Source organism: Rutidosis leptorrhynchoides, chromosome 5, assembly GCF_046630445.1.
Source record: "Rutidosis leptorrhynchoides isolate AG116_Rl617_1_P2 chromosome 5, CSIRO_AGI_Rlap_v1, whole genome shotgun sequence".
Lineage (NCBI taxonomy): Eukaryota > Viridiplantae > Streptophyta > Magnoliopsida > Asterales > Asteraceae > Rutidosis > Rutidosis leptorrhynchoides.
Genome location: NC_092337.1, coordinates 183720041 through 183744710, shown reverse-complemented (window position 1 = coordinate 183744710; position 24670 = coordinate 183720041). Strand labels below are relative to the sequence as shown.

Sequence of the window (24670 nt, the reverse complement as noted above, 5' to 3'; positions counted from 1 at the left end):
TGAGTATTTGAGGTCCTAATTATCATATGAAACATATTAGGACCTTTACTAAAGTCATATTATTTCACTTTTGTTACAAAAATTATTCCAAGTATTATATAAGTGAACTTTCATTGATTATTCAAGACCATTGATAGCGTATTAGCTTGTGTGTGATCTTTTCAACTGATTGATCTGGGTTCAAATCCGTCTTATGTCTTTTTTATTCAAAAATTAAAAATGTATAACAGATCGGACTTTCAGCTGGGAATTGTGGTTGGGCCATATTTAATGGATTCATTTTTTTATTAAGCATTGTTAACAGATCGGGCTTTCAGCTAGGAATTGTAGTTGGGCCATATTTAATTGATTCCTTTTTTATTTGTTTGGCCCAAAAAACATGGTTTGTTATCTTTTTTTATTTACTCCATACTTTTTCAACCTACCTAACTCATGTCTCAAACCATGGCTGCTTATTCGTACTCTTCAAACAACACGAATCCAATGCCAGGAAGAAAATATTGTGATTGTGGTTATCCAATATTTGATGGAATTAGATAGACTCGAGTAAACCCATGAAGAAGATTCGTCGGGTGTCCAATATATGTAACTGCTCAATTTGCCCTAATTTTAAGTTTTTAATTTTTTCCCGAATTGATTGTTTCTTTTGGCAGGATAAACAAAAAAAGTGTAAATTTTTTTATGTTTCTTGATGATGAGCTCATAAATCAACATTACAAAGATCTGTTATACAAAATGCATTTGCAAACTAAGAAATTGAACCCTTGAATTCATGATGTTGAAGATTCGAAACTCACAGAAGAATTAGCTATCTTCAAGACACAGCTGGAAGTTTATGATAAGTTGTTTTTAGCTATGACAGTAATTGTGGTTGTCTTATGTGTAGTAGTTGCTATTTTCATAGTTAGATGAATGTATGTGACTGTTCTTGTTCTTATGTCTTTTGGCTTCAAATTATGTGTTTCAATGTTGACAATTAGTGCAGAAATTGGTCACAACAAGATGAACTAAGAAAGGTTTATGATTCTTTTAATGCGTATTCATTGTACATTCACTTTACATTGCAAAGTAACTCACCTATATTTAATGATGTATTTAATGATGTTAGTTAATGATTTAATGATGCGAATTGAATACTACCCCTTTTCCCATTTACTTTGAATAGAATTACCAGCACTGAATTGAATTCCGCATTTACGAAAATAAAAGAATAATGTATTATTATAGTAGACAGAACAAAAACAAACAAAACAAATGAAATCCTTCCTTTTAAGGTAGTTAAAGTATGGATCAAAAGAAAGTGTTCTCCATCATATCCAAATATAGAAAGGGACTAATGGTGAAAGTCTTAAGCAATAACAAGTCAACAGCAAAGTGCAGACCAACATACAACGGCCAAAAGAGCAGCTAGTCAACATCAAACGTTAACAAGGAATCACCTCTTTGTGTGTTCTCTTTTGGGTTATTAGTTTTATTAGAGGCTCTTTTCCTCTTATATGACTCTTGTAAGATTCGAAGGCACTTAATTAGTTTGAAATAACTTATAAAAAGCACTCAATAAAAAAAAACAATTTAGCCTTTATTTTTCTTTTGTTAACATAGACAATAGTCATGTTAGATATAGCAATATAAATAACATCACAATCCACATAATAACGAAGGAAAAATGGAAGCAATCAACTGATCATATATATGATAATAGAAATTACTACTAATATTTACATTAATTGGGAAACACTTATACAAAATCTAAAAAATACTAACATAAATCTAGTTTTTTTTATTTTTTTTTATTTTCAACTAATATTTACATTCATCGGGTAACATACCCAAATCGGTATGCAAAAACACCCAACTCATAGGCCCAAAAACACGACATGCATTCTGGTATCCTCATTTCAAACCCACTCCCTCGGATGTGTGGAAAATAACCCTTGTGGCCGGAGATAGGGCAACGCGCTGTCACGTCATCAAAAGGACGGCGGTTAAATAACCATAAGTCATGCAACAAATGAAAAACCTTGGTTCTCACCGCAACAACCAAGTCCGGCACTAGTGTAATGTTGTATTCAAAACTTGTAATCGAACATGCTTTGTTTCTATTTGTTGAGAGACAAACATGATCAAACCATAAACATAAACTGCCTCTATAATTTGGCTGTTCACAGCTTCTTCTAAAAGACGAAGCCTTAACTCGGTGTAAGATTTATCAAAATAATTTATCAAATCCCTGCGAAAAATCGCATTAGGGTTTCCAAACAAAAGACAACGTCGGATAATATAATCCATCTTAGGGTTTCTCCAAGGTACGAGATCCCGCCTATCTAAGGACATCCTTTTACAAACCAAAGGATCATCGGAAAGCTTCAAAAATCTTTTGCAAACCAACTTGAGTATGAAAAACTGCTCGGATGAATCCTGACCAACTCGAGAAAAAATTTCCACAAGCATATCTTGTGGAAGAGTTTCGAGAATGTTCGCTTGAGTAACTTCTACCATTTTTGTATTCTTTAAAAAATAAAAAGGATTTTTTAATTTTTGTGTTTGGTGTACTTGAGAGAGGTTTTTGTAGATGAAGATGATGGAAAAATACAACATAGATCGAGAAGACTGTATTTGAGAAAATATTCAACTTTTTATCTGCCATCTTAACCTTTAAAGGGGGGTTTTTTTTATACTGAATCGACGTGCATTTAATGCGCTGATTTTATCATATACTATCCTTATTACAGTATTAATTTTTGAAATCTCATATTTACCCACTTAAGGTGAATAATATCATATATGTCCATTTTTAATGTCTAAAAGTAACATATGTAAGTGAGTAAATATGTAATTTAAAGGTTAAGAGGTGTATATATGATAAAAAGCCTATAAGATATACGTATATAGATTGAAATCTAATTTTTTAAATTTAAATTTCAAGATAATATGAGAATGGTTATTTAGTGACTAAATCCAACAAATAAAGAAATATTTTATATGTGTTGTAACTTGTAATTTACTTTATAGGTAACAGTAAGTTACATGTTTCATGGCCTATTATGCAGGTAATTCCTAGCCTATTATGTAGGTAATAATCTAAGGTCATGATTATTTTACTTTCCACTTAGTATTATATATTACAGTATTACATAACATAGATTATAAAAATACAGTAACATTACAAACGTTAAGTTCTGCAAAAACACTAACATAGACATAGAAAAATACTAGTACTCCATAATTAACATATAACATATAACATATTAAATGGAAATAAACTGATATATGATAAATTGATAATAGACATAATTACTAATATTTACATTAAATGATGAGTAAAATTTATCCAATATCTAAAATATAGAAAACATAAAATACTACCAAATCTAGTTAAACCCAAAGCGTTCAGCAAAAACATGCAACTCATAGGATCAAAAATAAGACATGCATTCCGGTTTAGTCAATATAATTTCCCACCCAAGGTCAAGCGAAAAATAACCATTGTGACCCTTGATAGTGCAGCATGTTGCGACGTCATCAAAAGGATGGGGGTTAAATAATACCCAACAGCATTGCAACAAATGAAAAACCTTGGTTCTCACCTCAACCACCAAATCTGGCACCGGTGGAAATGTTTGATTAATAATTTGTAATCCGATGTATTTTTCCTCTATTTGGTTAGAGGCAAACATGACCAAACTATAAACATAACATGCCTCTTTAAGTTTCATATTCGAAGCTTTTTCTAACAAACGAAGCCCTAAATCGGGGTATATAGAATCAAAATAAGCCCTCAAACCATAGCAAAAAATCGTATTAGGGTTTATACATAGAAAAAAGGAAAATATGGGCCAACTTAGGGTTTCCCCAAGGTGAGATACACCACCTATCAAAGGAAAGCCTTTTATAAACCAAAGCATCCTCGAAATGCTTCTCAAATGCTTTGCAAACTGACTTCACCATGAACAATTGAGCGGATGAATTCTGACCAACTCTAGACAAGATTTCCACAAGCATATCTTGTGGAAGATCTTCTAAAATGTTCTGTTGTCTAACCCTAACATCCATTTTATGTTTTTTTTGCGAGATGCCTAATGTGACGACCCGGGAATTTCCAACTAAATTTAAACTTAATCTTTGTATGATTTCGATACGATAAGAAAAGTATGTAATGATGAGTATAGAAAATTTTGAAACGATGTTCATATATTCATTTGACCTTCGACTAGTTTCGACGATTCATGAACCTTTAATTATAACTGTGAAAGTAAATAAAAATAATTATATATATAAATAATTATATTAGTATTAATGAACTATTAAGTAATCTAGTTATTATGAAAGATAACATTAAATAACTAAAGATTTTTACTTAGAATATATATAGTATATTGTATATAAATGGTTCAAACATATTTTACCAACGCCATCAAAACAGTAAATGTATAATGTTATACTTTATATTTAATTGTTTAGTATATATAGTTATTTATATACTTATAATATAAAACATAATTGTGTGTATATAGTAGTATGCATATATATAAATATAAATCCATATATGATTTTTTTTATCAAGATTATATTGTAATACATATAAAATGTATAAACATTAAATATTCAATGAATGTTATCATATAATATATTATGTAATTATTAAATATTCATAAATTTAATAAATTGTATATTAACATATTAAATGTGATTTCAAGATAAAAATATAGTTGTTATACTAATTATATTATTATTACTTCATTATTATTATTGATAAAAATATTAATGTTAGTATTAATATCAGTATTAGTAATATTATCAGAGATGAGATTGGTACATATTACATGTTAAAAGTTCTACCACTTTTGTTTAATAATATTATTATTAGTATTATTTGATTAGCAATGTTATCATTATTTTTATTTTATTTTTTTTCTATAATTATTAGTATATTTTTTTTATTATTTATATATTAATAATTTTAATTTATTTACATTTACTAATTGTTAAAATTAATATTTTTAGGATTAAAAGTATAACTTCTGTTTTAAGTCACGATCTAGCTATCTTATTTTTTTTGTTTCTGTCCCTAATGAAATCTAATCTAGTACATATAAATTCGATTCCTATCAGATGAAGTTAAAATATGTATTACTTTTAATTATTTTATTTATTTATTCTATTTTCTGATAATGGCTGTCGACTACCATTTGATACATAGAAACACAATAGAATCAGTATTAGGGAATACAATAATTAACTTCACATCCTCACTATATCAGTCTCTTTATTTTCAATATTTTAATAAAAAAAATGAAGAACGGATGTTATTGGCTCTGTTCTTACTTCCATTCTCCAAAAGCTCAAATTCTAAACAAATTTTAAAATCCATAAATGCTGTTTTGCTAGGAACCGTTCGTTCAATCTTTCCGCAAAATTTCATATATCAAATCTTTATATCAAGCTTTAATTTGAAGGTCAAAGTTTCGCCCAAAAAGTCAACTGAATTTTTGTTATTCGAATTCGAATTTTAAAAGTTGTTTGAGGATCAATTGATAATCCATTAGTGTTATGTTGGTGATTTGAGGAAGGGTCCAGGAAGAAACTAACATCTAAAAAGCTTTGAATTTTGAATTTCGATTTTTGGTTTGAAGAACGAAACAGATGGCTGTTCTTGGCATCTGTTTTTAATTATTTTTTTGTTGTTGTCTGTTAATCAAAAGCAATAGTGATAAATTGTTTACGTTTCAAATATCTATCTTAATTCAAACTCCAAACTAACAGTGATGATTTCGTTTGAATTATGGTCGATTACATTGGTGAAGATGAAGATAATAACATATTCATGAATAACGGGTTAAATGAATTTAGTTTGGGTATCAATCAGAAAAACACGGGTAGCTGGATGGTTAGTGGTATGTCGGGGTAATGAAAGGTCGGGAGTTCGAGCCCGGTCGTGGGCAATTCTTTTTAGGACAAATTTTAAAAACGGTATACCTTATTATTTCTTTTACTTTTATTATTATTATTATTATTATTATTATTATTATTATTATTATTATTATTATTATTATTATTATTATTATTATTATTATTATTATTATTATTATTATTATTATTATTATTATTATTATTATTAATGTTATTATTATTATTATAATTATAATTATTATTGTTACCATTATTGATTATTGATATTATTATTATGCTTACGAATAAAATTAGAATTTGAATGTAAAAGATAATAATAGAAAGATAACAAAATAAGATAATTACGAAACTATCAGTTTTATGATTTAAAGAAAAATGATAAAAAATATAAGTATAAGATAATATATAACTATGATTAAAAAGTTGTTACTTTGATCATTATCGTTAACCTTATTATTATCATTATTATCAAAATAGTTATTTGTCAAGGATATATACATTTACAGATTATAATACAAACATGTTTATAAAAAATGATTATACTTGTAATTGAATAATGAGTTAAAATGAAATATTATTATATTTAATATCATTATATTATTATTATTATCATTATTATTAGTGATATTATTAACATTAAAGTTCAGGGATGATATTATGAACATGAGTACGATAAGTATGATATAAATAGAGATAAAATCGTTAGTAATGATAATAAATAATATTATGAATGCGTAGGAAATCTAAATAAATTTATGGATTGTATAATTATGTATAACACATCTTTTAATTATTAAAACTTTATTATAATTAATATCAAATTTATTCTTTTTAACATTATCATAATTATATTAATATTATTACTATTATTAATATTATAATTATTATCATTTTTACCACTATTAATATTATTTTGGTATTATTGTAACTACTATTATTAATATACAAATGATACATATATGTATATATTAAAAATATATCTAATACATATAACATAATGAAAATTAATATTTTTATACAACAAAATGAATAAATAACACATATACATATATACATTCAATATAAGAATAATATAACTAATAAAGGTATATATATATATATATATATATATATATATAAATTTGATCGATTACGAATATGTATATTAATAAATATACAAATGATATAGGTTCGTGTATCCAAGGTCAACCCTGCATTCTTCAAAATCGTCATATGTATTTTTACTACAAAATACATTAGGTGAGTTTCATTTGCTCCCTTTTTAAATGCTTTTGCAATATATATTTTTGGGACTGAGAATACATGCGCTACTTTTATAAATGTTTGACGAAATAGACACAAGTAATCGAAACTACATTATATGGTTGAATGATCGAAATTGAATATGCCCCTTTTAGTCTGGTAATCTAAAAATTAGGGAACAGACACCCTAATTGACGCGAATCCTAAAGATAGATCTATTGGGCCCAACAAGCCCCATCTAAAGTACCGGATGCTTTAGTACTTCGAAATTTATATCATGTCCGAAGGAGGATCCCGGAATGATGAGGATATTCTTATATGCATATTGTGAATGTCGGTTACCAGGTGTTCACCATATGAATGATGTTTGTCTCTATGCATGGGACGTATGTTTATGAGAATTGGAAATATGAAATCTTGTGGTCTATTAAAATTATGAAATGATTCTTCATGATAAACTAATGAACTCACTAACCTTTTTAGTTGACACTTTAAAGCATGTTTATTCTCAGGTATTAAAGAAGTCTTCCGCTGTGTAATTGCTCATTTTAAAGATATTACTTGGAGTCATTCATGACATATTTCAAAAGACGTTGCATTCGAGTCGTTGAGTTCATCAAGATTATTATTAAGTTAATTATAGTTAGATATATTATAAAATGGTATGCACGCCGTCAACTTTCGATGTAATGAAAGATTGTATTTTCAAAAACGAATGCAATGTCTGTAAAATGTATCATATAGAGGTCAAGTACCTCGCGATGTAATCAACTGTTGTGAATCGTTTATAATCGATATGGACTTCATCCGGATGGATTAGGACGGGTCTCTACACCTAACATCCATTTTTGTATTTTGTTTAAAAGATGCTGTTAAAAGAGATGAAAATTGTACTTAAGTAGAAGAAGATGATGGGAAATAACAAGACAGAAAAGGCAACTTGTCATTTGCCCATGTCCTTTTAAAGTTGATTTTTGCTATTCTCAACCGACGTCATAGTTCCATGTGTGCACTTAATGATGATTTAGATTATAAATTAAATATACATTATATACTTCTAATTTTATAGCAAATCATATTAACTGAATGATTACGTGACAAATAATTAACCCTTAGATTATGAGTAACTTTGGATGAGGACCATTAAATCAAAGTCATTGATATCCACGTTCAAATATAACATAATATAATAATATTAAATTATGATGAAAATAAAATAGACAATTTGAGTGATTTGAGCAATCTATTTCGAAATTAGCTTAAAATCTATTATCATGCATCCATTAACTTAAAATTTGTTATCATCCATTAACTGCCTTTTACGATTATATTCTGACTAAAAAATAAAAAATCAATGTGTTAATATTTCAAAACAAAATACATATTTCAATATTTGCCAATATTACGAGATAGGTTTTTTTTCATATAGTATTCACTACAACAAAAATGACCTTTCGGGACCCTTTTTCTGGGAACCCCAAAAAAAGGGTACTAAACACCACCTGATAGTACCCTTCGTCAGATAGCCTAAAAAATAACGAATCATCGTATCTTCATCGCCATTATTCACGCTAGTTTAATTGTAAATTTTAACCAAGGGTACTAAGAATTGGAATTGATAGGACGGTTTAAAAAAAGGGTCCTAAATCATATAAATGTATTATCATGGCCAGGAATTCATTATATAATAGGACCGTTTGATGTATGCGTACTATTACTTATATCATTACGTTGTCATGGCCATTAATTAACTGTAATATCAGGACCCTTAAATTTGGTCGCACAATTATAACTTGCGTTATTAACAAAGTGTACATACAAATCGAATTAATATGACGGTTTAATATAAGGGTCCTATAACTCATATCATCCGATTATCATGGCTGTGAATTCAAAATATCAATAGGACAGTTTGATAATGGGGTCCTTTAAATGATATAATTAGGTTATCATGGTCATTAGTTAACTTTATTAATAGGACCCTTTACCTTAGCCGTAAAATTTATAGCTTTATGTTTTAGCATAGTGTACAAAAAATAGGATGGTTTAATAAATGGTCCTTTTAATGATATAATTAGGTTATTATGGCCATTAATTAACTTTATTAATTGGACCATTTACCTTAGTCGTAAAATTTATAGCTTTCATTTTTAGCCAAGTGTACAAAAAATAGAATGGTTTAATAAAGGGTCCTTTTAATGATTTAATTAGGTTATCATGGCCGTTAATAAATTTTATTATTAGGACCCTTTATTTTAGTCGTAAAAATTATAGTTTTCATTTTTAGCCAAGTCTACAGAAAATATGACAGTTTAATAAAGGGTCCTTTTAACCAATACATCGGGTTATAAGTCAGTTGATTCAAGCCTGTCTTGATTGATTACAACTAGTGTAAAAATACAGAGTTACAGTGCTACATACATACGATATTGGTGTACTATTACATAAACAAGTGTCAAACTTTTGTTAAAATAACCAGTGCAGCTTAAACTGCTTATTCATTTTATCGTAGTTACACTGATGAGAGGATTCAATATAATATCAAACTTGTGTATTCATTTAATTGGTTAGTTGTTTTTAGAAGCATATACCATTAGTCACTTTATTGGTCACTTGTATAGACGAGATATTGCGACAATCATACATCATCACAAACGGCCAAACAATTGCAGTCAGAGTAAATAACACAATTGTTGAATTAACTTAAAATTTCAATAGAATTCAAAACGATCCAACTTCAAAAGTAACAAACAAAAACATAGATAACTTGCAAGAAAGACCAGAATAAATAAAGGATCATCTAATGAAACAAAAAATAACAAATAAAAGCAATCCAGCTAACAACGAAAATCTTCTTCTACATTAGCAATTCAGCATCCTTTTCTTTGATACTTTCTTCCAGCCTGTAATTGTTTCAGTGCAATCCCGAAATTATCTCACCTGCTCTGTTACACATGGGTGGATCCACCCATCTAATAAATCCATAATCGTTTGAATCCTGATTAGATAATTAAAGTTATCGAATATTTTATTAATTTGAAAAGGCATAAAGTTAACGAATTAGGTTAAAAAATTAAAATAAAATAGAGAATCTGGAAACTAGGGCAGCAGTAGAACCTTCGCCCAGGGTTTGCTTGCGTCCAAGATGTTCGAATAATGCATAGGTTTCCACAAACACAATGTATTTCCATTATGAAAAACGATGGTTGATTGTGGTGTGTTTGAGTTGTTGGTAGTTGAATTATTAGGGTTGTGAATGTCATCGCCGATGAACAATGCGTTGGTTATATAGGATACGTGATGGCAGTTGATGCGCCTTAAATAGGCCAAATCATCCCAAAAGTTATAGTATTACGATACGATTACCAAATTATTATATATATATATATATATATATATATATATATATATATATATATATATATATATATATATATATATATATATTATTTTAGAAATATAACCATAAGTGTTCCATTGATTGGCACATTGGTACTCAACATAACATTATGTTTCATGTTTTTTTTTTTTTTGGTTAACTGGACCATTATGCTAAACAAGATTAAGGGGTTTGCGCTACGCGGCTTTGAGTTATTGACGGATATTCTATATATGTTACATTCGGCAAAGTATTGTACGTTTGAAAATTACCATCATTGGTATATATTTATATTTAGTATCTAACAATTACAAACTGTTTAGTTTATAAATTAAACCTACCATAAACAACGTAACTAATTATCAAACAATTACAACTGTTCGTTAACATAACGCTTCAGGTTCAAAAGATCCCACCAACACACATACATACACCAAATTATCTTAGTTTAGCCAATATTCACACATTCTGCATATACAAACTGAAAATTGCAGAATCTAAACAATGCCTTCCCAAACAGACTAAACAAAGTTATGAACATCATCCCACACAACCTCAAACCTACGCTCCCTGCGTTTGAACACAAACCAAACTTCGTCATCGGGAACATAGCCATTCAAAGTCAGAAATGTGATCCAGCCAGATGAAACCATCAAATTCGGTTTTTTTTGTTTCCCTCCTGCAACAGCCCCCATATGTGAACTCTGTCATCAACATCAATGCATACACATTCATACCTTCTCCGGCTGTTTAACTTCGGGAGTTGCACTAGCTCATGTGGTAGACGCTGAATCACATTCGTATTATAATTGTTAAATAATGCATCAATATTATGTGAAAAACATGTAAAGTATAGATAACATTGTCTGATGCACTTGTGAATGCAAGCTAAGAATGGTTAAAATATATTGAGTCAAATATATTCTGTATGAAAATAGAAGTAACTTACCCACACATTCCCTTTCGGTATGGTCATGAAAACAAATACTTGTCAATTAGCAGGCATTGGTTGAGGGTTATTCACAGCCGCATCAAACTCGCTCTCGCTGATTACCATTACATCTGAACTATCATCAGACTGGTTATGATTTGAAGAGGACCCACTTTCGAATGCATTGGAATTATTGGCAGCCATCTTTTCTTTCACTAAATTATCCATTAAATCAACCAAATGTTAGATACATAATACATGAAAAACCCTTATATTTTCAAAGTTTTTTAACATAAATTTCTATTTATCAACACCAGATTTGAAAATAAAAAATAACATTAAGGATACAGAACATCTATCTGATCATTTAATTTTGTGATGTTGTAAAAAACAAAATATGTCTTTATGTTCAAAGCAGTAGCAGTTACACACACACACTAGATTCATAACAATTTCATAAATATACAATAAATACACATTCATATACATACAGACATATATCTATACACACACGTTCAACATTGAATTCTTGAGTTGAAGCAGAAAACTTACTCAACACTTCAGTTTTATACAAAATTGTATACTTGTAAAGTTTAAATATGAAACTAAAATGCAAATGAATTTGTTAACTCTAAACTTTAGAATAAAATTATTTTTCATATAAACCCTAAGCAAGACGATTGTTAAAATCTTGCAGATAATGAAACAATTTACAGACATGCAATATGTGAAGATAACATATGATTTGAAGTAAAATTCATAATTGAGGTCATAGCATAACACATGCATGTGTTTGATTGTGGATCCAAATTATGATATTAACAACGAACTACAATCTGGCATAAAATCGATGAGTGTGCGAACAAAGAACAAAAAATCCATTAAAGTGCAGATCGATTGGTTCATTATAAAGTGTAGAATAAAATATGCTGTGATTAAAAACCCTAAGTAAAAATCGAATAGATTTTTTATATTAATAAATTTCGTTTCCAATGTAAAGCAGATCGAGAATTGTAAAGTAATAATATAGATGCTGATAAAGAGAATACAAAAACCTATTTTCGTGATGCTTCAATCGGAGGTTTTTCGCAGTTTCCAAGTTAATCAATGGAGAAGTGTGGAGCAGGTGAAGATCTTTTGATCGTCTATAATATTAAAAAATTGTATGAAGCGCGTAAACCTATAATATCCAATAAAAATAATTAATAATAAAAATAATTAATAATAATAATTAAAAAACTAATTAATAATAATAATTAATAATAATACTTAAAAAAATTACTAAAAATAATTAAAAAAAATCTTGTGTTAATAGAAGATGGGTATTAAATAGACCACTCTGTATGTTTCCATTACCGCTAGTTATGCGTAGTTACCCGTAGTTACATATACTAAACCATATGGGCTTAGTTTCAATCGTTAGTTCTACGGACTCACCATCAATTTAATGGAAGTATAAATCTTAGTTATAGCAATTGTGGGTCCCATTCACTTTTAATTGTTTGGACTTTATGATGTATTGCTTGTACATTGTATATTTCGAGGAGTATTGTTTTAGCCAATTTACGGAGTGTTTAGTTATCAGTTAGTTAAAGGATATTGGTGTTAATGTGGCTATGATGTCGAAAGTTAAGAGGATGATTAGGTTAGTCACGATAGTGAGTGGCCTTACCTATTGTTCAATTTTTGTTTTCGTTATTGTATAATTTTGTTTTAATTTAAACTATCGTACAATATTGTTAGATAAATAATTAATTACATGTTTTGCCGTATACTCTTGGTCTGCCATTGTATGGAAATGGGATTAATTTTATATTTGTAATTTATAGCTACCAAATTTCTGATGTTTTTGGATCGGATGATCAACAAGAGACCAATACTGAAGGGTATGTACTAATGTGAGTTGTCATTTGGTTGAATTTACTTATGCATCGACTACTAAATACCAAAACCCAATTGTCATACAGTTTTCCAACTATGTAGTTTTATAATACATAATAAACGGATCCTGTGTAATTTAACCTCCAACATTATCGTTAGTTGGATCGATTACCAATTTGAAGTACAGATCACATGTAGCGAATCAGAATTAGGTATTAAAAGTAATATCGTATAATAAGAACAACCTGTTAAACATAACGTCACACAGCGTATAAGCTGCTCAAACTGCAAATAAACAATAATAGCAAATTGTTAAACAGCATATACGCTGTATATATTACAAACCTAGCTTAAATCGTCATCACCACAAACCGAGCTTAATATTGTACGTACCCAACAAACATAAAGGGTGTGATCAACAGATCATGAAAGTTCAAATAAATTAATTACAAATTCAAAAGATCATTGTTTTAGTGAAATCATAGTTTCACATGTCACAAGGGATAAAACAGCAGTCTTACTTACGAGATTGATCGGATGAAGACAAGTTTTCATTGACCGTTGACATGTTTTAATAAGACGATTGTCCAGGAGCTACCAAATGTGGAGGAAGTTCATATTCGTGGCCAAGCTATCCAATCAAGAAATGCAATGCACTGTTTGCCCACGTTATGTCTTTCTTCAAAGAGCGTACATTAGCTTTCCAATTAATGGAATGCAATGCACTTGTACCAGCATCTTCTTGAACTTTGTCAACAAAATCAGGATCCACAAAACGTAAGGGTGGATTTTTCTCAACAATCAAAAACTTCCTTATTTGCACCTCATCAAATAGCATAGGTGAAAGGACCCATTCATATACATTATAAACAATTCACAATAGTTGATTTCATTGCATGGTATTTGACCTCTATATGATACATTTTACAAACATTGCATTCGTTTTTAAAAGACAAACTTTCTTTACATCGAAATTTGACAGGCATGCATACCATTTCTTAATATCCACTATCCAACTATAAGTTGACTTAATAATAATCTTTGATGAACTCAATGACTCGAATGCAACGTTCTTCGAAATATGCCATGAAAGACTCCAAGTAATATCTTTAAAATGAGCAAATGCACAGCGGAAGATTTCTTTAACACCTGAGAATAAACATGCTTTAAAGTGTCAACCAAAAGGTTGGTGAGTTCATTAGTTTAACATAAATAATCATTTCCATCATTTTAATAGACTACAAGATTTTCATTTTCAGTTCTCATAAATATACGTCCCATGCATAGAGACAAAAATAATCATTCATATGGTGAACACCTGGTAACCGACATTAACAAGATGCATATAAGAATATCCCCTATCATTCCGGGAAATCCTTCGGACATGATAAAACAACATCGAAGTACTAAAGCATCCGGTACTTTGGATGAGGTTCGTTAGGCCCAATAGATCTATCTTTAGGATTCGCGTTAATTAGTAGATCGGTTTACTAATTCTTAGGTTACCAAGCAAAAGGGGCATATTCGGCTTCGATCATTCACCCATATAATGTAGTTTCAATTACTTGTGTCTATTTCGTAAAACATTTATAAAAATTGCGCATGTATTCTCAGCCAAAAATATAAAGGGTAAAAAGGCAAATGAAACTCACTATACTGTATTTCGTAGTAAAAATACATATAACATCATTCAACAAGTGCAAGGTCGGCCTCAGATTCACGAACCTAAATTAATTATATATATTTATATGTTGGTCAATATTTGTCTAACAAATTAAGTCAAGTCATAGTGTACCACAATCCTAATGCTTGAGACTAATATGCAAAAGTCAACAAAAATCAATTTGACCCAATATGATTTCCAAAATCCATACATCATTATTATTTGACTTAAATATATTAAACTTATATATATTTAAATATATTTATTAGATTTTGTTAAAGTAATTAATAAAAGTCATTTATTAATAAAAGTCATTTATTAATAAAAGTTTATATTAAAATAAGAATATACTTTTATGTATTTTAAGTAAATAAATTTATAATGTTCATTTAATATCATAGAAATATAATGATAGGTTTTATTCATGTAATTATATTACGTGTAATAAAATATCTTTGTATTATATATTTATTTGATAAAATAATATCGATAATAACAATAATAATTATAAGTTGTATTATTTTGTAATAATAGTTATTATTGTTCTGCTAATAAAATATTTATATTTATATTTACTAAAAATGATATTAAAATGATAATTTTTATTAATAATAGTACTAAGCTGATAATAATAATGATATTTTATAATAACAAAGATATTTCTATTAAAAATGATAATTTTAGTAAAAATTATAGTTTTAATATTAATAATTCTTTTAATGAATTGATAAAAATAAAAGAACGATAATTTTATCTAATTCAATAACGTATAATATTTTTATTTCATCATGATACTCATAATCATTATTTCCTAATCAATTTGTAAAATATCTTTTAGTCATCTTTTATATCGCATTCATAATAATGATAATAATATTAGTCATAATGGTTAGATGATACTAATATCAATTTTTAATGATAATAATACTAATAATAATAATTATCATAATGATAATACTAATAACTATTTAAAAAAAATTAATCATAATGATAATATTAATAATGATAATAATAATAATAATAACAAAAAAAAAATTCTTTTACTAATTATACTTAAAAATGATAATATTATTAATCATAATAATAATAATAATTAATAGATAAAAATAGTAACGACGATAATAGCGACGATAGTAATAATAATCATTTTAACAATAATACTAAAATTCAACTGACTATAATTTCTAATCTGTTCATCGAAATCATTCGAGTTCTAAATGAAAAGTTCTTAATTTTTCGCTAGCTTTCCAACGACATGCATATCTTATACCTTATCTCAACCGCATAAGTAACTAATTCAAGATTCAACATATCCTATCTAATGGCAATATCAAAAGTACAAGCATGCATAATTCTATATTATTGAGCACTAGTCAGGGATACCCTATTAATATATAAAAGTTAATATATGAGTACTCACGTATCAATATTGAGATTCAATATTGCAGGAAAGGTACGTAGACGCAACGAAGATGATAAACACTAAATTGACCTCGCGAGCATACCCATGAACCATACCCATCACCTCCATAGCTGTAACCCATAATTTCCTTAGCCCTGACCCGCTCGAAAATCCGTTTTGAAATTAATGCACTCATGACCTCGTCGTAGTATTTTATGTATACTACTAACAATAACACTAATACTACTCAAAATAATATTAAGATTAATAATAATAATAATAATAATAATAATAATAATAATAATAATAATAATAATAATAATAATAATAATAATAATAATAATAATAATAATAATATATTGTTATATATAGAGATGATGAGAGATTTGAGAAATGAATTTGGACCCATAACTCGATTTCCATTTATAGACTAGGATTAAGGTACAAGCATATTTATTTACCAACGTTTTCTACATGTTAGTTTATCTAAATTATTATTTAATTCATATAATTAATTATATATTATATTATATTTACGTGCATGGTAAAAATAAAATTTTTACACAAGTGACACGGACGTTGTCACTCGACTCATGTACCACTTTCGGTTTTTCGAGTGCACTTTCGTACGTTTAGAAAACTAGCCTTTTACGTTACGCGACATGTACCCTTATTAATAATTTGACTTTCTCATCAATAAATTACCTTATGAAAAATGTGACTTATATAATTGAGCGTTGTGGTTATTTGCTTCTATAAATCAGTGGCTCGTTGTTTATCAAAATATTTTATTTTAAATTGAGACGTTTTATGACTAAGTTAAAATATATATATTTTTATTTAGAATCGTAAATTTGTACATAATAAATATATTTGAATTATTTTAACTAATGATATAATATTTAGTCTTTCAAAACTAAATATATTTCAAAGTTCGTTTTATATACCTTTAACTAGTTTTGTTAAATAGTAGTTATTTTACCAAATAATGTTTTTAATACGAAAACTAAATGGTTGATTTATCAAGGGATACTAGTTAATCAAAGTAAAGTACACTTTTGAAATTTAAAAGGAAATGATTACTAACTTTTGACTAACTCTTGTAAATGACACTTTTGTAAATCACTTTTACCAACAATTCTGGATACCGTTAAAAAGGAAAGGTTTTCTAAATCAAAGTGGACCTCTCAATAGGGACTCGTAATCCTAATTCAATGTATCTGATAAATCAATCATTTGATATTATCTTCTAATTCCATCTCTAATCATATTGAAACAAATACGTTCATTTAAAGTATTATACGTTTAATATTTTGTTAAAATTCTCAAACTGTTATATATACATAAACCTATACATATTCGTATCCAATAATAGTTCGTGAATCGTCGTAATTTGGTCGAGGGTAAATGAATGTATGAACACCGTTTAAAATTCTTGAGATTCAACTTACAAACTTTACTTATCATGTCGGGAATATATAAAGATTAAAGTTTAAATTTGGTCAGAAATTTCTGGGTTGTCACAATAGGCGTTGCCAACACTTTAAAACCAGCCAGTTGCTCCTCCGTATAAGCCCCTAAACCAATTCCCAACTCCGTCACATATGCCGTTCCACAAACTGCACTACTATCACTCTTTCCAGGGCTTTTGTAAAGTTATTGAGCCAAACAATTTGCAATATTGCACGCCTTGTTATTCACAATGAAATACATGTATTTCATATCCTTCTGGGTAACATGGTTGGTGCAACTACCACGTTGAGATATGGACTCAGAAATAAGGTGATGCAGTATCCTGTTAGTTGGTTTAGTGATTTTCGTACAAGAAACGTTCTTGTCGTACACCCCTTTTCCAAAAGTTGACCAAAAGTTGTTAAGGCTAAGATTAGTTGGAATTTGTGTTAAACCCTTCTCAAATTCTTCACCCTCAACTTCCTCTTTGCTATAAAGGTTCATAGCCTCCATAAACTGTTTGAAATCAAGGTTGTGCAATTTGCCACCTAAGATGAAGCTCATTACCGGTCCTGTTTTCACCATCTGCATTTTCATCATTTGCTCATTGAACCTATATGTGCTAAAGAAATCCAACATCAAATTCTTGTACACCGGTCGATTGATGGAAAACAATTTTTTTCAAGACGGAGACAACCAATCATCGAACTGTTTATCAACCTGCAGGTTTGATAGTGTCTCCCAATGTATATTAACTTGACCATTAAATTTGTTCTTCACAAGAAGACTTGTTGGATAACTTGCATGGTTTATGTGAGATAGAACATTTAATGATTTTTCCCCACCACCAGTTGTTTCCCAACCACCTGTTGTTTACTCTCCTTTTGAGAAGCGTTGGTGTCTATAACAGTTGCTTCTTTATCAACATTGGTACTTGTTAACACTTGTTTATTCGGTTTGTTGATTCGCTTTCTTCTTGGTCATTTTTTGTTGTTCGCTAACAAATGGATGGACTTCTGATTGAACTGATTCAAGATCAGGAGTAGATACATCGGGTATTGACATATCACGTATTTTCTTCCATTTCTTAGTTTTGGAGTTTTGTGGTTCGGAAATAGATTGAGGGATCGCTGATTCGAGTCGTTTGGGGACAGATGGTGTAGGGATTTCTTCAATGACTGGTTCGGGAATAGCAGACGGATCATTTATATTGGTAGCTGACTGTTGGTTGTTTTGTGTGGTTTTTTTTCTTGCTTAATTTGGTTCATTAATGGCTGGGGGTTGTTGAGATTGTTGTGGTTTAGTAATGATGGGAAAAACAATCGCTAGTGTCACCTCTTCAGTGGATAATTTGTTAGTTTCTATGTTGGGTTTCGGTGTTGTGGTTGGTTCAATAACAGTTGGTTGTTTTTGAGGTTCTTGGGGTTGGGTATTGATAACAGGTGGGATAACTTCTTTTGGTTTCATAATCATAAGAGGGTTGTTTGTGAATGCCTGTTGTTGTGGGGTGCCAGAAGAATCGTCGTTTGTATTTGAAACAACGTGTTGTGTTTTCTGTTTTTTCGAAATGTTTTGCTTTGTAGTTGTTTGTGGTATACTAACAGCTGTGTGTTCAGCACCTGAATTGTTTGTTGTAGTCAAATCAATTAGTGTTGAATCCCCTTGTACACCTTGCACAGTCTTGATCTTGCTACGAGTAACGGATTTGTGATCAACAGTTGGTTTTGGAGAGTTTTTAACTTTCTTTGTTTTGGGTGATTGCTTGTTTGGTGTTGCCATTCTCTTTTGCCTAGGCATCTTGTAAAAGACTGTTACACAATAATTAAGCAAGTGTAAGTAAAATAGCTAATCCACATGTATAGATTGCATGAACCTACCTTTTGTTACATATAAATGAACCTACCTTTTGTTAAAATTTAATAGTCTAAGAATTTTAGAGAATTATAAGCAGTCTAAATGGCAAAAAGTATTAATGTATAATCCAAATTTCATGCATGTAGGCCATTATACCAATGCATGCAATGTTCTATAGAAATCACAGCATTTATAAAATCGACCAAATTTTAGACATAATGATGGTAGCATAAAACAAAAGCCCTAATCATGTCAGCCCTGATCAATAAGTACGTATTTAATGTCTATTAGCCCTAATCAACCAAAATTTTTTCCCTAATTGAACCAAAAAAATTGACCTAATCGAACCAAATATTTTCCTAATATATTTTAGCCCTTACGATTTTAACACACAGGAATCAAGTAACAAGTAATGTGAATAATCACGACAGAGAATACCATGAACAAACTAGGATGACTGATGTATCACTTACCAGTGAAAAACTGAGGATGAAGGATTGATTTGCTTGATGATCGTAGTCTTCAGTTTGCACAGAGATTGACTTGTTTGAATGAAAAAATAGAGCGATTTTTTTGCTTTTTTAGTAGATAAACCGTAAATATATAAATATAAAATATATACATAATATAAAATGTAAATACAGTTTATTTTTTTATTTTATATAAAATAATAATATGAACATATTATATTGTAATTAAAAATAAATCTGTAAATATAAAAATAATTTAAAATATATAATGTATAATTATAAATAATCATAATGTCGATTTACATTCCAAAATCAGGTTTAATATTTTAAATCATTTTAATTTATTAATATTTAACAAATACGGAGAAGATTAAATAAAGACACTCTATCAGTTCCTTATTCTTAGCATTATACTCCGACGCTTTTGACGCAACTAACACATTCATCCGACCCGAAAGTAAAGGTAAGTATCTTTCAAATATTTCGTGACTTTCTTTGAATTCTTTCACCTATTATTCATATATATCTGCTCCAACTGATTATTGGTTGTATAAATAACATTGTAATATCATTTAAGGTTTAGAGTACTGTATAACATCATTCAGCATAAGTTAACTTTGTTAGTTGTTAAATCGTTAGCATAGTTAGTTTTATTCAGTAACAAACATTGTCTTCATGCATCTGATGACAAAAAAACAGAACAATCACTTTTAAAGTTAAAAAATAAGTCTGACACTTGAATGGATTCCATTTGGGTAAAAAAAAGGACTTTTTTTTGTCAGATTCTAAGATCCAGGTGATATATGGGATTCTTTTATTAATTTAACAAATTGAATGTTCATTGAAAAGTTCAATTATTGTTGTACGTTCAGTTATTTAATATACATTTATGTATTACAGCACACATGCAGTTAAATGACGTTAAATATTGTTACATATATGTTAAATCTTCTGTTTTTGGTATTTCATAGTACATCTTCAAAGTCATGGCTTCATCATCCCGATTACCTTCATTCATTGTTGACGTTACAGCTATTACAACTCGTTTCCTGGTACGGTTAATGTATATTTTTGTAACAACCATTTATTGTCCATTCATACATTTTATAGGTACTTTAATAAATAAATATGTACTTATACTTTTCTTGTTTATATTCACAGAAATTCCCATCAAAGTGGGTCGATTGTCACTATGACGATAATCCAAATGATTTGATTTACATCATTACTGTCGATGGTTACCAGGCACAAGTTCAAATTATGGGGGATGGCCATGATCTAGCAATGAAAACAGGATGGAAACAGGTTGTTAAGGATCTACACATTAAAGTTCGGGATGTTCTCTAAATAACTATGGTTGATGACACAACTTTTGGACTCACGGTGTTCGATTCTGATCTATGTGAAAAGTATGTTCCCGATAACAAAAATCCAAAATTCATTAAATGGTTCGTTGTTGTATCCAAACCAAAGATGGTAAGTCAACACGATACATAAGCTTCCAAATTGACAATGTTGTTAATATGTATACAGTTAGTTGTACAATATCTTATATTATACATATCAAATAAAACTTACCCCAAATACTTGGTTTATGCAGATCCTCCCAATCAAGTGGGTCAATTCAATATATGCTGTTGGTCAATTGAATGATGAAGTCTTCATCAACACATCCACTGGTTATACTGCCAATCTCAAGTTGGAAGACGATGGTAAGGACGTTTGGTTTTCTGATGGATGGAGTAAGCTTGTTAAAGATGTTGATATGTCTGTTTGACATACTCGTCTTCACTTTTTCTAATCAAAATCAATTTGAAATGGTTGTGTATGATTCTGACTACATTCAAAGGCATGTCGTAATGTCTGAATCTTCAGACAATGAAGAATCATTGAACAAGAGGAGAAGATGTTGAGTGTATACTGGTGCCTCTCAACATCTCTTCTGGTAGTCAGAATCAACATCTCTTTTTGGTAGTCAGAATCTTCTTCTCTTTTGTAAGTTGACCATTATCTCATCTAACTCCAACTTGTATGTAATATTTGGTACAGTTTATCTACTGATTTGGCTATGTAATTATAAAATAGCATGATACTTGTTAATCAATGATAGCATCATCTTCAAGATGCTCCTCATTTGTGTCCGTATATGTTGTAGTAATATTGTCAACGACAATCCCATCTATGTCCTCTCTAACCAACTCAATGTTCACATTTTCATCAATTTGAGGACCCATACCTATTTCTCTCTGCAGGTGTGTTTCCACGTCATCAAGAGATGTTAGTGCATCCCTTTCATAAGACTCTCTAGGCTTTGTCTTGATAACAACTTTCCATCCTTTGTGAACACAATCTTTAACATAAAACATTTGTTGTGCTTGACTTGCTAGTATGAACGGCTGTAACAACCCAACCCGTTGTCGAACCAAAAACGCGGAATAATTTTTTTTATATACAGATAGGGTGCGTGGCGCGCAACCCTCCTTGTGTGCGGCGCGCACAAGGCCATTCAGCTTCTGTCCGAATTTTCCATTTTTTGTTTAATGATCTCCCACTTCCCGACACTTTTAGACGAAACGGTTTTCACAACATTTAATATTAGTTAAAACTAACACGTTCCAATAATAAAATGAGTTTTACGACACCGGGCCCACATCGGCTGTTTTATGACTTTCGTACAAAATACAAGTTTATGACCACATGATTTTTAACACAAAATAAAGACCGAGCATGGCGATTGGGGATACGCTACCTAATCCTAAACAATCCAAAAGCAAGATCTTCTAAAGCAACTATGCGAGTCCACTAGTTTTCACGCTTACCAGAGCCACCGCATCCATGCAAATCTATAAAAAAAATGTAAACAACGAGAGGGTAAGCTAACGCTTTGTGAGTGAGAATAGACTACATACACATGTATGCATAAAATGGATACGCCACACAAATAATCAATTAACACATACCAGAGCATCCACGTAAAAGGCAAACTAATCATACCATGCAACTACTATATAACAAGCTATATATCAACAAGTAAGTTCACCAACAAGCTACTCCCGAAGGGTTAGCTACATCACAATAATACGACGATATATAACAATAAAGCATACAACGCCCAAGGTTAACCCCTTAACCCAATACCAAAAGTCAAATCCCAAAATACCAAGATGAAGATTGGCCGAACTACACGAGCCTTAGTAAATCCGCATCCACATGAGATTACTATCTTCAATACCACAACAACATCGAGGTTGGCCGAACTACACGAGCCTTAGTGAATCCGTAACCACACGAGATCACTACCTTAATAAGATGACCGAACTACACGCGTCATCGTGAATCCGCATCCACACGTGATCCACTTCTCCAATCACAACTCAATACCAACCCTTCGCCATTGGGGTTGTATAATCCACATCACAAGCATATGTGATAATGTACACACAAAGTGTGCACCTCGCTAAAGGTGGTCAACCAAAATGCACAACCGTGCTAAATGGATCTATTACACAAGTCCATCAAATCCACCTATATGTGAAGTGAGCTCTATAACTGAGAACCACTTCATCTTGTCATCCTACACATACATATGCACATAGGATATTAACACTCACTTTGTCATCTTGATGAATGCTACTAAATAATCCGCAACTCGCCGATGGAATGTACCTATGCCAATATCACAATACAAGTAACACACTTAGAGTGGATTTACAAACCAACTCAAAACGACACTTAGTGCAATTTCGACCAATTGCACTTCCAAGCACGAAACGCGCCCAATAATAACCAATAATCACTAACACTAGTGACAATGGTCGTAATATGCCAATTTAACCCAATCATAAGTGTTACACACTTATCATTCTCAAAATCACCTATAAACTAAAATGGGTTCCAACACTTCCATAATCACTAAACCTAGTGATTAAACCCAATTTCAAGTCCTAATCATGGCCAAATCATCAACCAACCCTAAACCCACCAAGTGACCACAATAACTCTGTCACCATAAACCCACTTCATCATCTAAAAGGGTTTCTCAACTAATCAAACTCAAACCCTAACTTGAATATCAAATCAAACATTGAAATTCAGAGTTTGAACTTACCAATACTACCACAGCGTAGCCGTGAACTAGATAAACAACTTTAAAACCCAAGCTTTGGTGAGAATCCAACTCCTTCTTCTCCAAATGAAGCTTCCTCTCTCTAAAACTCTTCTCTCTCTAGGGTTTGAAGATGAGAGTGTTTGTGGTGTAGAAATGAGGATAAGATGATCAATGGATCATCTTTGAAGGCTCCAAACTGACCCCAAGTGAAATGACCAAAATGCCCATCATTTAACTCAAAATAGAAAAAGGCTGGAATTGTGTCGTAGGTGGTGTGCGCGGCGCGCTCCTACAAGTATGCGCGGCGCACATGACGCCCAAAACAGTTTATTAGCTTTAATTTAATATCCTGCTTCGCCCACTATACGTACATCACTA

General features: G+C 30.1%; 1 protein-coding gene across 1 annotated transcript; it reads right to left on the bottom strand.

Annotated features, from left to right (window-relative positions):
- Positions 1-2052: 2052 nt before the first annotated feature.
- LOC139849193 (putative F-box protein At1g67623) lies at positions 2053-2499 on the bottom strand. Its single transcript, XM_071838855.1, has one exon. The coding sequence runs from the start codon at positions 2497-2499 to the stop codon at positions 2053-2055; it is 447 nt and encodes a 148-aa protein (XP_071694956.1).
- Between the last annotated feature and the right edge of the window lie 22171 nt (positions 2500-24670).